The sequence below is a fragment of the Haemaphysalis longicornis genome, unplaced genomic scaffold (assembly GCF_048455015.1).
Source record: "Haemaphysalis longicornis isolate Haplotype H1 unplaced genomic scaffold, Haemaphysalis longicornis Haplotype H1 scaffold_1, whole genome shotgun sequence".
Lineage (NCBI taxonomy): Eukaryota > Metazoa > Arthropoda > Arachnida > Ixodida > Ixodidae > Haemaphysalis > Haemaphysalis longicornis.
This window is the reverse complement of record NW_027526203.1, coordinates 140,912,936-140,926,948: the sequence shown is the minus strand read 5'-3', so window position 1 is coordinate 140,926,948 and position 14,013 is coordinate 140,912,936. Positions and strand designations below refer to the sequence as shown.

Here is a 14,013-nt window from a genome sequence, read left to right as displayed (position 1 = left end):
ACTGTGCATATTTATATGAGTTGATGATCTCAAGTTCGCGGACGGTACAAAAGAGAATGAAAGGCGCACTTATTAAGAACTGCCAGCAGCGCCAGCCCTATCGTTTTAGCGCAACAATCGTCTACTGACACTGACCTTCAGCTATGGACGGTATGAAGTGATCTGATCTAAAAGGGGAGGGGGGGGGGTATTATTTTTTCCCGATAAAACATTAGCTGGTCCTGAACAATTCTGCCTGTTACAGAGCTTTATTTTACACGAATAGTTCCTATACCTTAGGGTTGAAATTGGAACATAAGGATAATAACTTTAAAATTGAATGAGTAAGCAAGTACTGAAACAGGTGAAATTTGTGGCCACATAGTCTGGTTGTTCACGACCTTCGCCTGCTGTTAAATTAATCACTTTACAGTCACATATCACCTAAGATTGGTAGGGTTATGCAGTGCGTGGGGTGACGTCAAGCAACGTGTATGGCGTAACGATCCCGGTCTCATACAGCCACGACACGGGAAGAAGCTCTCTTACTGTGCTTATGTGTAGATCACTACTCCGAAGATATCACCTATCACTGCTTACGGACATTTCCCAACCTTCGTGCTTGCAGGGCAGGAGCTTGCAGACAATACGCAAATATTGTGTTCGTAGTGAAGGCTACGAGAAACAAGTGCATTGTCTAAAACATCACGTAAAACGCACACAGTATTTGCAATATTCTGAAAATAAGTAGCACAGGCATATCGTTTCTGCAGCCATTTCATTTAGCGGAACTAACTATTTTTTAAGTGTTCCTGAACGACGCGGCCTTATACATCACGCGTCATGACTTACTCTGGGTAAACAGTGGTTGGAAAGGTTTTGCCAATAAGGAGCTTTGCGGAAAATGAAAATTTATTCCATTTTTTTCTGTATAGTTACATTGCACTATTAAGGGTGTTGGAAATTTAAATTGACTTGCCTAAGATAAAAATTGACCAAGTATAGATGCACACAAATAGATCATTAATTTGCTTCGAAATATTCAGCATGAAGTCCTACTTAGAGTGTTTAGAATATACTGTGTGTGGCGGCCTCAAATGGCGACACAATTGTTATAGTTATACGTTGTTCCGTCAGTTTATGTCTAAACGAAACAAGAAGAAAGGTGTAAAAAGCGAAGCCCCCCGGCCCAAAAGTTTGACGCTCCACTAGAGGTTTTGTAAGGCGTGCGTCGCCCAAAGGAGTTTGGCGAATTCCTAAATGGACACGAAACGCTTTGTTTATTGTCTCCGATAGCACACTTTTCCCAGGACATCTTCAGCCCACGTGAATCCATGCTCTGCCAGTGGCCGCCGGCAATGCACGTTATGCTTAATAAAAGTTCTAAGCACGTGGTCTGAGATAACCACCGCGACATGGATTCGATGCCCCCCCTTTATTCAAAAGTTATGAGGACGACTATGCCAAAAAGCGCCTCAAATACCCCTCTCCAACTCTTGCTTAACTCTAAGCAGACGTGACATGGACGCCAAGCAAGCGTGGATTTCACGCGTGTCTGCTTATGACGCCCATATAGAGTCGGTGCGCAAAAATTCTCCAAACTCCGCTCTCGCTTGCAAACTGGCTGGAATTAAGCATGGAATTTACCCCACACTCAGAATAAGCGGGCAACAATACCCGAACTAACTTATTAAGCGCGAGATTGTTGAGGGTGATACCGACACGCAACGCACAAGCGCCTTATTGACTCCTCGAGATGTATAGTTTCATGCGTGTAAGGTGGCATTGTTTTGTCCAGGAAGAAATACATGACTAATTCACTCTGCAATGTTATGAGGATACCTAATGGTCGCCAAGTTCCCGTCGTATGCTAAACAGAACTTATTCAATTCCATCGCATTCGCAGACACTGTAGCTGGCTTACTTCTGTCGCAGAGAAAGTGGTAGATTGATTCCACGCAACAGACGAAAGGGAAGAGTACGGATTTAAGTACCACAGTTCGCACTTGCATATGTACACTAATAGTCAATCACTGCGGCGGGTTTTAGTAAATCATGTAGCCTTTAAAGCTACTACCACGTAAACCTCGCGACGTACTGGAATTCTCCTCCGCAGGGAGGCTGTCTAATGAACGCAAATTGCCATATATATTTTGTTAGCGGCAGTTCTCAAATGGCACTGCCGCACGGTCCCCGTGGCACCGAAAATGCAATATTTGTAACATGGCTACCGGAACTGTGATCCCAATGGGCCTATTACGAACGGCAAAAAGCAGTTGCTTTATGGCGGGATTAAAGCAATGAGCCGCGCTCCCGGAATCACTACTTAAGCGCGTGGTGTCGAGTCACCGACTCTATTGCAAGCCTCAACCTAAGCTCTTGTTTGTGGTCTTTTTCTCTGTGCGTTCTGGGCTGTGAGAATTATGGTTTACCAACTAGCCGGCACCCTCACACAATGCTGGAAGGCAAGTTTAAGCTTAAAAAACTTCCTTCGCGAACTCCCCTCATAATCCGTGCGGCGGTTTTTCGGCTAGGTATTGCGAAATTCTTTACAAAACGGCTAACACGCAGGGACGAACATACATTACCAGCGCTGCGTTGCGCTGCGCAGCTTTTCCTAAAATACAGTTGCACCAACTCTCCCAGCTTCCTCCGTTACGTGCAATTGTATGGCGGAGCTGTTTTTTTTTTCAAACTATCTAAAATACAAACGTACGTTTTTTACGGCTGTCGTCAATCAGGGCTCGTGTGTACACCCGTCGTGTAAACACGCATCTATGTTCAGCGCACTTTACCGCGGATGGGCTGAAAGCTGCCCGTGGAAAGACATCATTTACGGCTGAAGGCGTTTACTTTTCTTTTCTTAGGCCAGAGCGCTAAATGTTCGCAAGTAAAGTCGTCGCACGACACGCGTGGAATAGGTGTTACGGAGACAGCAACCGCCACGAGGGCCGCCGCGTCTGCGGAGCCAGGTTTATGAGCAGTGTGACTCGCGGCGTGTCAAGGAGTAAATTGTGCGTGCCGGGACTGCTGCTACCCTCTGCCTCTGGACCGAGAGTGGCGCCTTGCCTTCTACGCAGGCATATATATATATCTCCGCGTCGGCGAGCTAGACAACGCACAGCCCTCCCGGTAGTGAGAAGAGGAGCGCCTCACTTGTGACGATGGCTTTGGCAGTCGTAATCCTTGCGATGATCCTGTTGGCAGGTAAGGAAAAGCTCACGGCTTCATGCCTTTGGACACATCTGCCCATCGTACTACCCCCTTACGTTAAAAAGCGATTGTGATGGAGGCCTCCAGGATTTGAGTTGTCTTTATTTTCCCTACCGGCAGCATTTATAGCTTCAGTAGCATTCATTCACCATAACGCCAGTGACATCCATGCCTTACATTAGGGTATAAACAATGTCGTAAAAAATAAAAGCGGGTGTCTTTTCGGGCTTTCTGTTCAGGAGACCACACGAACTATGCGTAGCGATTATGAGCAGTTTAATTAAGCGGAACAGCTCCCCCAGTCACGCACAAAGGGTGTCCCGGGATTACTCCCACGCCGCGGTTAGACGACACGGTTCATAGTAGTCGCACATTTCTCAGCAGCGTCAAGAGGTAACGACAGGACACGGGCCAATAATGCTTGACGCTATGATTATTACGGGATACGATGCTTTTTACAGCTCTCTTTTTGCTCAATCACTAGATAGAAACCGCGTTGGTTCCGGTTCAAAATTATAGTTTAGAACAGAGCCAAGTTTGATATTTACATCAAACTTGGCTCGGAGCTGTGTTTCGTGTCGGGTTTTGTGTCTGCGTTGGCTGCGTTTTGTGTCGGGACAAAACGCAGTGCGACCTCTTTTCACCGCGAAACCATAACCAATTCACCAGCTTCACTTATTCATAGGGGCCTCCCAGAAAGAAAGAAGGGGCCGTTGCCGCATATTACTTTTGCTGGTCGTTTTGAGAAAAGGTGGAAAGCAGTAAATAGAAGTGCACTGTAAAAACTCACTGATTTCCGAGTATTGCGATTCACTGGAAAAATTACAAACCTCCATAAATTGAACTTCGAGAGATAGAGCGCCGGAGCGTAACGCGCCTTGCTTTTTGGAGGTGTCCTGGCCGCGCATCACAACACCCTCTAAATTATGAGAAGTAGGGTTGGCGCCTCAACTGCCGGTTCGGGCTGCGAAAAACCCTAATTGATTTGTGCGAGAATAATGTTCATTGGACGCAGAAACAATTTAAAGCTGCTTAGAACTGATAAGCAGCTCGTTGCTTGTGCTGATGAACTGCCAGCTACTTACCTTTTACGGCCTCTTTTTTCGTTTTTATAGAGTACTCTTTTGCTTCTTATATCCATATCGGTCGACAGAATAGCCACGAATTCGTTGTTTCGCGTGCCGGTATTCTCATTGCACATAAGGCGGTGGTACGGAACGTCGCCTGCTTTCGAAGGGGGTAATTATCTTGTACGCAACGCGACGACGAACACACCAGAGCAGTGACGCCATCATACCAACGCACGAGGCCCATAGGTAGCTTTAGGCGCAGTGCACAGGCCTATATGCATGCAGCAGTAAATAAGACGTTGCCTAAAGATATCAATAGTTCAGACAAACAAGCTACATGGGAAGAGGGCTTAATTGAGTCTGACTCACACAATACTCAATGCAAAAACGAGGGCTGAATATCAGCTCAAATCTGTTGTGCCTATCATCGGGACTGCACCTTTCTCGATACAATTCGTGCAGCTGCGTGTTTTGGAGTAATATTCCCGTGCACAGCGAGATGGTTGTTTCACGCAACTGCAGCAGCAGTGCACTCGTGGCGGCGGCCAAGGGCATTAACCGTTGAGAAGCACCGTGGCACCTCATTAGTTTACTCGGAAGCTACGCCACCACTGTCTGCCGGTAATGTCGTATAGGGGGAAGGCGATACCGCGAAATGACGTGGCCACGTGGCGATCCGCTTCGTTCTAATGGCAATCACGCAAACGGGGACTGGGCATCCACGTTGCCGCGGACCTAGTGACGCTGTGGGGCTGAGCGCACCTTTCTTTAGCGGCACCAAAGCCACCGTATGGACGCCTGTCTATAGGCTCAGCGCGCGTTCGGCACACGAACGCACAATGTAGGCAACTAAATCGGACGCTGGTTCCGCAGGGCGCTGAACCTCGCTTTGGTACGAGAGGTACCAAGCGACGTGAAGTAATGCGATACGAGTAGATACCGACTAGAAGCTACACGAAACGGGTTGGCCAGCTATCGCTATGGCAATGGCGCACGTCGGGTCCCGGCAATTTAATTATTCTTCCCGCTAAGGCGGTGCGTAGAGGTTTAGATTTGAATTTTGTGCCCTCAGTATTTCTGCAACGATGAAAAAACGTATGAAGCATCGTTATGTGCACAGCTGACGGCACACGCCTCTCATTTCAGCGTTTGCTCTCGTCAATTCCTTTACATAGCACTTTCCCCTCTTCATTCGCCCTTTCCCGCTCAGAATTCGAGAAACGTATGCGAATTTCACCACATGGAACATTTTTTCGAGCCGGCGTAATACCTTGAAATTCTGTCAGATTTCCGTGCGTTCCAGCATTTGAACTTGTACTTGTTACTGAGCCTTTACCGCACATTTCGAAACTCGGCTGGGGAAGTCCGCTTTTGGCAGCAGCCGTGATAGTCTTCTGCAATGCTGCGTTATGTCCGCGTTTGTGACAGCACCAGCGAAGATGGAAACAGCTTCACTGCGCTTGTTTAATGGCGAAGGCCTTAAGCGCCACATTTTCCGAAAAACGTGCTGTGTTGTACTTCTTTTCCGGTACAGAAAGCGACCGCTGGTGGAAAGAGTAAGTTAAAACACGTCTTAGTTCCCGGGTCTCTTGGGAAAGAGCCGAGAGCTTTACCACTCCGCTAACTCCGTTTTTAATTACTTATTTCTTACATAGCACTCAATACAACGCCACCTAACAATATTTAGAACCGCAACATGTTTCTATGTAACCCACCCCTACCATCTTACCTCCGCAAATTGACAGCGGTGGAATAAAATTAAAGCCATTCCACTCAATGTGAAAGCTGTCGGAAGTGCAGAGCAGTGATTCGCTATAATGAGTTGCAGCGCCGTTGCAACACATTATGCAGTGCTGCATTTCAAATTTCCCGCCTTCGCAGTGCTCGCATGCTCCCTGCCCGAAACTGCCCCAGTGGGAGTTGTGTTCTTTTTGCGCTTGCTTTAATTTCGTATGCTGGAGCCTTTCGGTAGAATTTCAAACGCGCCATTTTTTTCTTGCTCGGCTAGAGGCTTTCTGCGGCATTTCGAACGCGCCATTCCATTTTTTTAGTGCGGGGCTGCAGCCTTTTTGCGTCATTTCGAACGGGCCATTTCTTTCTTGCGCGGCCGCTTTGTTGGCTTACTATCGTAAAATCAACCCAACAAGAGTTCCCAACTAAATGAACGCGGGAGCTGCCGGTTATACACGCAAATTTTGCCTGAAATGTACCTGCAGTTTTCTTTGGGCCAAATAACGGGGAGATGTGGGACCACCGCCAGCGGTTCACGAGGTTCGAACTGCTATGACTATTTAAACAGCGTGGTTTTCGAAGCCTCAGCGTGACTCCCTGACCCCAGTACAGAAGGCTCTACTTGTGTCCGTTATCTCGCTGCGCCGCCTGATTCGGGCAGTCGCGTCGACCTTTAGCGAGCTAAGACGACAAGGCGAGCCCATAAAGTGCACGCACTTAAAAGTTAGGATAGTGCATGACACCTGACGCGTGAACGTGACGGCTTGAGGGTAGATCAGGGGCACCCCAGCCGCAAAGAATACTGATTCAAACCCTCGATTGGAATAGTGATTCGAATATTCGATTCGAAAGGGTTCGGCTCGAACCCTCCAGCTTCCGCGCAACGGTCAAAGAAGACGGCCCGGCCTTGCTCTCATTCATGGCCAAGCTCGCGTGTACGCAGTGAGTCACGTGATCAGGCGCGAACCAGTTTTGGAGAGCGCATGCGCCAAGCCGGCAGCGGTGGCGGGAGCGCCGAACGAGGCCGTCCGCGGAGCTCGGCCCGGCGAGTCAAGTGATGTGTTGCCAAGGATACGGCGCAGCTGCGGTCAAATTAACGTCAAATTAACACCAGTTACTCTACAACTTAAATATAAAACGAATATGAAATGTGGACACTTTGTCCGTATTTATTTATTTATTTATTTATTTATTTATTTATTTATTTATTTATTTATTTATACATACATACATACATACATACATACATACATACATACATACATACATACATACATACATACATACATACATACATACATACATACATACATACATACTGCAGCCCGTAAGGGCTATGGCAGGAGTGGTGAATAGGCCCGTGCGAAACCACACATGGTGTAATACTTTGCGAAGTAAAGTACTTGAGCAATAAATTATACAGTACATGGTCACAAGAGATGGCATGACGTGGTGCATAATGAAGACGTGGTGGCAAGGAACCGAACACAGCAAACATAAGAAACAAAAGGGAAAAGAAAAACAGTCAAAGGGTATTTATGGATAACTAGAACTCATTTGAGGGCAAAGAACGTATGTCACCGGGTAAGTTATTCCAACAGTTCGTGGAAAGAAGCTAAATTTAAACATGGTAGTACGGGCGTAGAATGGTGTCATATTCAAAGGATGGTAGTGGCGTGTTGAAGAAGGCCTGGAACACGTTAAGTACAGCTCTTTTTATAGCTTGCATGACGAGTAAATTATAGAGTAAAATAGCTTGAGTGATTCAATGATCCGCCGCGATGAATTGTGGTGATAGGTTCAAGGATGGTAATGCTGACGTAGGTGAAAAAGCAGAGTCATTCCGCCTGAACATAAATTTAATGGCTTTTTTCTGTACAGATTCAATTTGTTTGATTTCGCACTGGTTGTAGGGGTTCCTTACAGGTGACGTGTAATCGTGCAAGGGGCGGATAAGGGTCTTGTGCACAGCTAGTTTCGTGTCACTAGGGGCCGCAGATAGTGTACGCCGGAGGTAACCAAGTTTTTTTAGAGTTTTCGCATTAATGTAATCAATATGATGGGACCAGTACAGGTTATGAGTGAAAAGCACGCCAAGGTATTTATATTGGTGAACTCTCTGCAGGAACAATCCATTAAATGAGTAGTTGAAATCTGAAGGAACTAATTTATTAGTAAAGAACATGAACACAGTTTTCTACTAGTTAATATTCATTTGCCAGGAACGGCCGCGGTTGCAGAAAGATGCAAATGAATCGTGAAGAAGGATGTGGTCATCTGGCGATTGAATTATGTGATATAAAACACAATCATCGGCGTACAAGCGAATTTTAGAGCGAACAATATCTGGAAAACCATTAACATAAAGCAAAAATAACGAAGGCCCGAGTACTGAGCCCTGCGGAGCACCAGAAGTTATTTCGGCCCGGGAAGAAGCAACGGAATCGAAGTGCACAAATTGAGATCAGTTCGTAAGAAAGCAAGAAATCGAGCGAACTAATTGTGGGTTATTCAGGATCTTATTTAATTTGTGCAAGAGTTTTGAATGAATAACAGTGTCGAAGGCTTTACAAAAATCGATAAAGATGGCACCAATCTGATCTCCTGCGTCAAGGTTCATGAAAATGTCATAGAAGGAAGCAATAAGTTGCGTCACCGTACTCCTCCCGCGTCGAAACCCGTGTTGAAAATTAGACAGAATGTTATTGGACTCGCGGAAGTGTATGATATGTTTAAAGATTATGAGTTTAAACATTTTACATTAAGGTGAGGTTCATGAAATTGTCCTGTAATTAGAAAAACAGTGCTTAACGCCGGATTTATGCAAAGGAAGAACTTCAGCTATTTTCCAGGACGAGGGAACGGTACCAGTACAGACGGATGTGTTAAAGATAATTTCAAGGTAGCCCGCACACCACTGTGAATTCCTGAGGAGAAATACATTGAGAATGCAGGCAGGACAATTGCATTTTTTTGCATCGAGATTCAAAATAAGGTTCAAAATACCCTCAGCATTAATTGTAATATTCCCAATGGAGAGATTAGATAGGCGATCGCCGAAGGGCGGGACAACGTTATTGTCCACTGAAAAATTAGAATTAAAATTGTCATTGAAGGCATTTGATATGTCAGCTAGGTCTCATAATGTTCCGCCATCAGTAGTGAATGAAGACGGTAAAGTTGATTTGGGAAGGTTAGAACGCCAAAACTTTTTGGGATTACTATTAAGCAAGTTTTGAAGCTGTACACTAAAATAAAAATCTCTATCCGAGTTTGGTTTCCGTCGAAGTTCTTCTTTCGCGACATTAAACTTGGTGATACTTTCAGGGTTATCGTCGCGTTTAGATCGCCTTAGGCGACTCGCACGGCGTGATAAGTGTAGAATGTCACAATTCATCAATGGAACACTGTGATTGTTTTCTTCGTTTTTAGTGGAATAAACTGTCATATGCACCAGTTAACAAGCCGCTCGTAAAATTCGACAAGGGCGTTGATGTCACCACTGAGACTGAGCTCGTTGAACACCTCAAAGCTATCGACCAATTCCTCAATAACAGTATTATAATCAGCGTTATTGAAGTCAGGGAAAGTTGTGAACACCGAACCTGGTGTAGGCAATGACGAAGGAATGTTAACAACTGCACTGTGGTCAGATATTCCCTCAACTATCTCTTGAGTGAAGCCATTCTGCGCAACACTAGCAGTAACAAAAACCAAATCCAGTAGGGCGTTGGACCTTGTGGTGGCGGTAGCGATCTGGACAAGCCCAGCAGAAAGTGAGAAATGTAGGAATGATTTGCTAATAATGGTATCACGACCGCTGCAGAACGTTGCTGACCAGTTAACCCCAGGTGCATTGAAATCACCCATGCAAACGAAATGTGCCGCAGAAAAGTTATGTTCAAGAATGAACTGGCGGAGGTAGTGAATGCAATCAACCGAACATCCAGGAGGGCGACAAAATACGCCGATAACAACAGACTTTTTAGAAAGATGCAGCTTGCACCAGACTGATTCAGTCCCCACAGGAGAAGGCAAAAACGAAAAATTAAGGTCAAAACGCAGTAGAAAAGCAACACCACCACCTTTGATATTAGAGCGATCAGACCTAACTTCGATGAATCCAGGTGGTGTAAATTCTGAATAAAGAATGCCGTCATGTAACCATGTTTCGGTGGTCTCAATTACATGGGGGGAAATACGAAGCGACAAGTTCAAGAAGGTCTGCAAATTTATTACTGATACTTCTAGCGTTTAGATTCAGGAGGGTAAGGTTATCTGGTACCTTACGTGCAGGTCAGGAAGACAACGAATAACCAGGCTGAACGGCTGCAGGCACTGAGGGGGGGAAGGGGGGTCGGTTTACTTCAACCCGACTTTTTACTAGCATATTGAGGTTAGTGTCCCAGTCATGACGAGTGTCGTCAATGTAAACATGCTCAAATCATATTTCAACTGTGGAACCGTTGTTAGAGATTAGATTAGGTGGCCTCCCAAAGCTGCTTACGTAACGAACGCACTCGTGCAGAGTAATCTTCAGCAATGCGTAAATCAGAACCTTTTAGTTCTGGAGCATTGCTCATGATATCCATTTTATCTCGTAAATCCAAAATTTTAAGTATGACTGGGCGTGGATGACCGTAGTGCGTGGTACCGATTCAGTGACAGCGCTCAGTACGCGGGCAAACTATTTCCAAATGCTCAGACATAAATTTCGCAATGGTAGTGAGTAAAGAAACATTCATGTCTTCAGATTCTTCGAGCAAATCATGCATGATAATGTTGTTCCTTCGAGAGCGATTTTCTAGTTCGTCATATTTAGAAACAAGTTTAGATACGGTTTGTCATAAGTGCAAAATCTCGAAACGCTCCGGCTCAGACAAACTGTTCACATGAGAAGACGCCGGCTTTGATTCGAGTGCAGACACGCGCGCTTCAAGAGACTCGAAACGGGCGTTGAAAGACTGCTTAATGTCAGAGATATAGCGCGCGGTTTGCTTTTGACCAGCCAGTATCTGCGAAAGAGTGTCCGCGAGTGAATCAGAAACGTGTGGAAAAGGGGCAGACACCGATGAATCGGAAGCTGATTTGACGCTAGTCGATGGCCCTGTGACAGGTTCACTTGTGTTATTAGTAACCTGTGAACGGTTTTCCTTGGGAGGGCCCTGGTACAGTTCAACGTCACCTCTTAGGATAAGACGATGTAAGCAAAACGCAATGTGTGAATAACAGGATACAACAATCTGTGGGCAGGCACAGAGGAGCCGAATACGATCATCGCTTCTAAAACACGCAGCATTTACCAGGTAACATACCTGCAAAAGCAAGCAGCGATTATGCATCGTGCTCACACAGCCTCCTGCATAGCCCACTGAAGAAGATGCCGGTATGAAGTCCTTTTAAACGGTTCGAGAGTGACGTCACTGGCCAGGGGTTGGTTGTCTTCCAGGGGTCGTTGTAGGCATCACAGCAAGGCGAACGAGGCAGCCAGCCCAAGATAGGGCTGGCTAGCATCACCAGTACGCCGGGCACGTCGTCGACAAGATGGTCCGGAGGATCCGCAAAGTTTTCATGCGCAGGCCAGGGTTACGGGTCAAGCACGGTCCTTGGCTCAGCAGAACACGGCAGCACGGCGGCGGACCAACAGGCGAACTGCGAAAGCAAGCAGCGATTAGGCATTCTGCTCACGCCGCTCCTGCCTAGCCCACCGGCAGGAGGAGGTGTATACGGTGCACACATATGGTGTTCAATAGATCAATGACCGGTCGTATCAAAGCCCGCCATTTGGTCGCCGCTAGAACCAAAGAACGTCGGGTTTCAAGCCTCTAGGAGGCTAAGAACCCGAAGGTGGGAGCCGAGGTAGTTCTGCACTGAGTGTGGCATCTTCGGCAGAGATGCATCAACACTGCGGCAGGAATTCCGCGAGCAAATCATATTCACTCACAAGGCACACGGGGTGTTGTGTCACTTCAAGAGAGTAAATTGCTGGTAAAGTTGGTTCATAATGCACTTATAGTGGAACGCCGGGCAAGGAGAGGAGGCACTTATACAGCTACGCTGGACTAACCACTAGTTTGTGCAGCGGAGTTGTTCCTCCAGCGGTGTTGTGTGTGCGCCTCTTCTCCTTGCCCTGCATCCTCTTCGCTGGTTCCACTTAAAGTACGTTGTCTCACTTGCCCCTGACATACGCGGCGGCAGTGAGGGCTTATCGAGGCCGCCCGAACCCCGTTATTGGCATCACCGGGAAAACGTTCGCCCCGCGAGTTGCAATATATCTAATTAGAAACAAGCAGCGAATTGCGAATCCAATAATTTCTCGGGCGTTACCCTGCTTACTAGGCTCCACCATGGCAAGTACCACTATCCTAGTAATGTCTAAGGTTGTATATTCAACAGGATATACTTCTCCATTTTTTAGCCCTCCCATTTTGTTGTTCAGCAGAGCCACGACTCCCAAATCGCAAGCAAGACCGCAGTCCACTCCAGCTACCTTAGTAAAATCGGCCCACCAAAGGCTGCCACGTGCATAGTTCTACGTGTCCAAGCATCCGTTTCGCTGATATTCACAGTGTGTGTCGCCATCACGTGGATGTCTCTATCCAGATTACTGAAGAGAATGCGCTTGTCGGTTATACGCGCTGATTTAGCCTCAGGCGCTAACTGCACGGGTTCCGTCAAGCATTCTATCAAAACACCTTTAATTCTGATTTTTGGTACTTCCTCATTAAACTTGCAGTTGCTGTCCACCTTTGATCTTTTTATTAACCTGGGTATATGTTAACAGCGCAGTTAACAATCAATGCAGTAAGTCTGCCCAAACAATAAAGGAATATAGAAATGCTGTCTTTGTCGCGGTGATATTTTACTAATACAAACATTTTGCCACCCAGGTTCCCTGCAACAATCTGCCGGAGAGCATCTACTCCTCAGGCTCCGTAAGTCATGAAAAGTTGACTTAGCACGGCGAATCCCGCTGAACTCGAAGGGGGAGAAGGGGTGGGGGGGGGGGGGTGCCTAACCGGAAGTATATCTTGCCAAAGTGTTAACTCATGACGATGGTACTACATGCATTCATTGGTAATTGCACAAGTGTCAGCAAAGAGTTCATTTGCAATGAAGCAGAGCACGCATCGACCGTGTAACCAGTTGTCACTTAGCTTGTGTCCCCGCACGTAGGCGTGGCCAAATCGTGTTAGCTAGAGCTTTCGGACCGTGCTTTTAGATCAGCAAAAGAAAGGCACGGGAACGTGCCGCTTCGCTGGGCCGAGCAAGTAGGTTGTATTGACCGAAGTGAAACGAACACAGCGAAAATTGTGCAAGAAATTGTCACACCGGGTCCTTAACCGAAACACAGCCATAACCCTTTCATAATGAAACGCTCCCAATCCACATTTTTGGGCGTCTCACTGCCCAGAGCTACACCTGAGCTATGAGTAGCGTCGTAGTGGAGGGCGCGACATTAATTTCGACCGCCTGGGTATATTAAAGGTGCATCAAAATATCGACACGGGGGGGATTTCCGACTTACTTCCTCATTAATAAAACACCCGCCGCAGTCGTGGCCCAACCTGCGACCTTGGCTTCGGCAGCACAACGCCTTGCACACTGAGCTGCCACGGCGAGTATGAAAGGCTTCACAGGTCGGAAGTCGAGGCTTTAGTAAACTTGGGCTGGTGCGAATATTTTAGCATCTTTAGGCCCCTTGATTGAAAACAACGTTTATCCATTCACCCGCTTTTCCTTTCAGGGACTGTACTCTAACAAAGAGAATATGCGTTTCGGTTAGCGCGAAATGTCGAACAAGGTCACCGGAGAAAAGAAAACTCAGTGACCGCTAGTACAAACTCGTGCCACACCTCCCCAGCATACGCTCTACAAGCCTTTGGCGATAGGGAAGTCACATATATACGATTGCTTTTTTTTTTTATTTTGAGGCATAAGTGGTAAATTCCACACCCAAGTTTATATGCCATAGCACACCCCGGGAGCCCATTCCGCAATTTATCCTGGTTTGTAAGTT

General features: G+C 46.5%; 1 protein-coding gene across 1 annotated transcript in view; it reads left to right on the top strand.

Moving 5' to 3' along the window:
- Positions 1-3,060: 3,060 nt before the first annotated feature.
- The window catches only part of LOC144166211 (uncharacterized), a 34,801-nt gene continuing 23,848 nt past the window's right edge, over positions 3,061-14,013 (top strand). The window contains exons 1-2 of the mRNA XM_077695799.1: positions 3,061-3,186; positions 12,884-12,928. Coding sequence (XP_077551925.1) covers positions 3,144-3,186; positions 12,884-12,928 — 88 coding nt within the window. The 5' untranslated portion in view covers positions 3,061-3,143. The remainder of the gene's footprint in view (positions 3,187-12,883; positions 12,929-14,013) is intronic.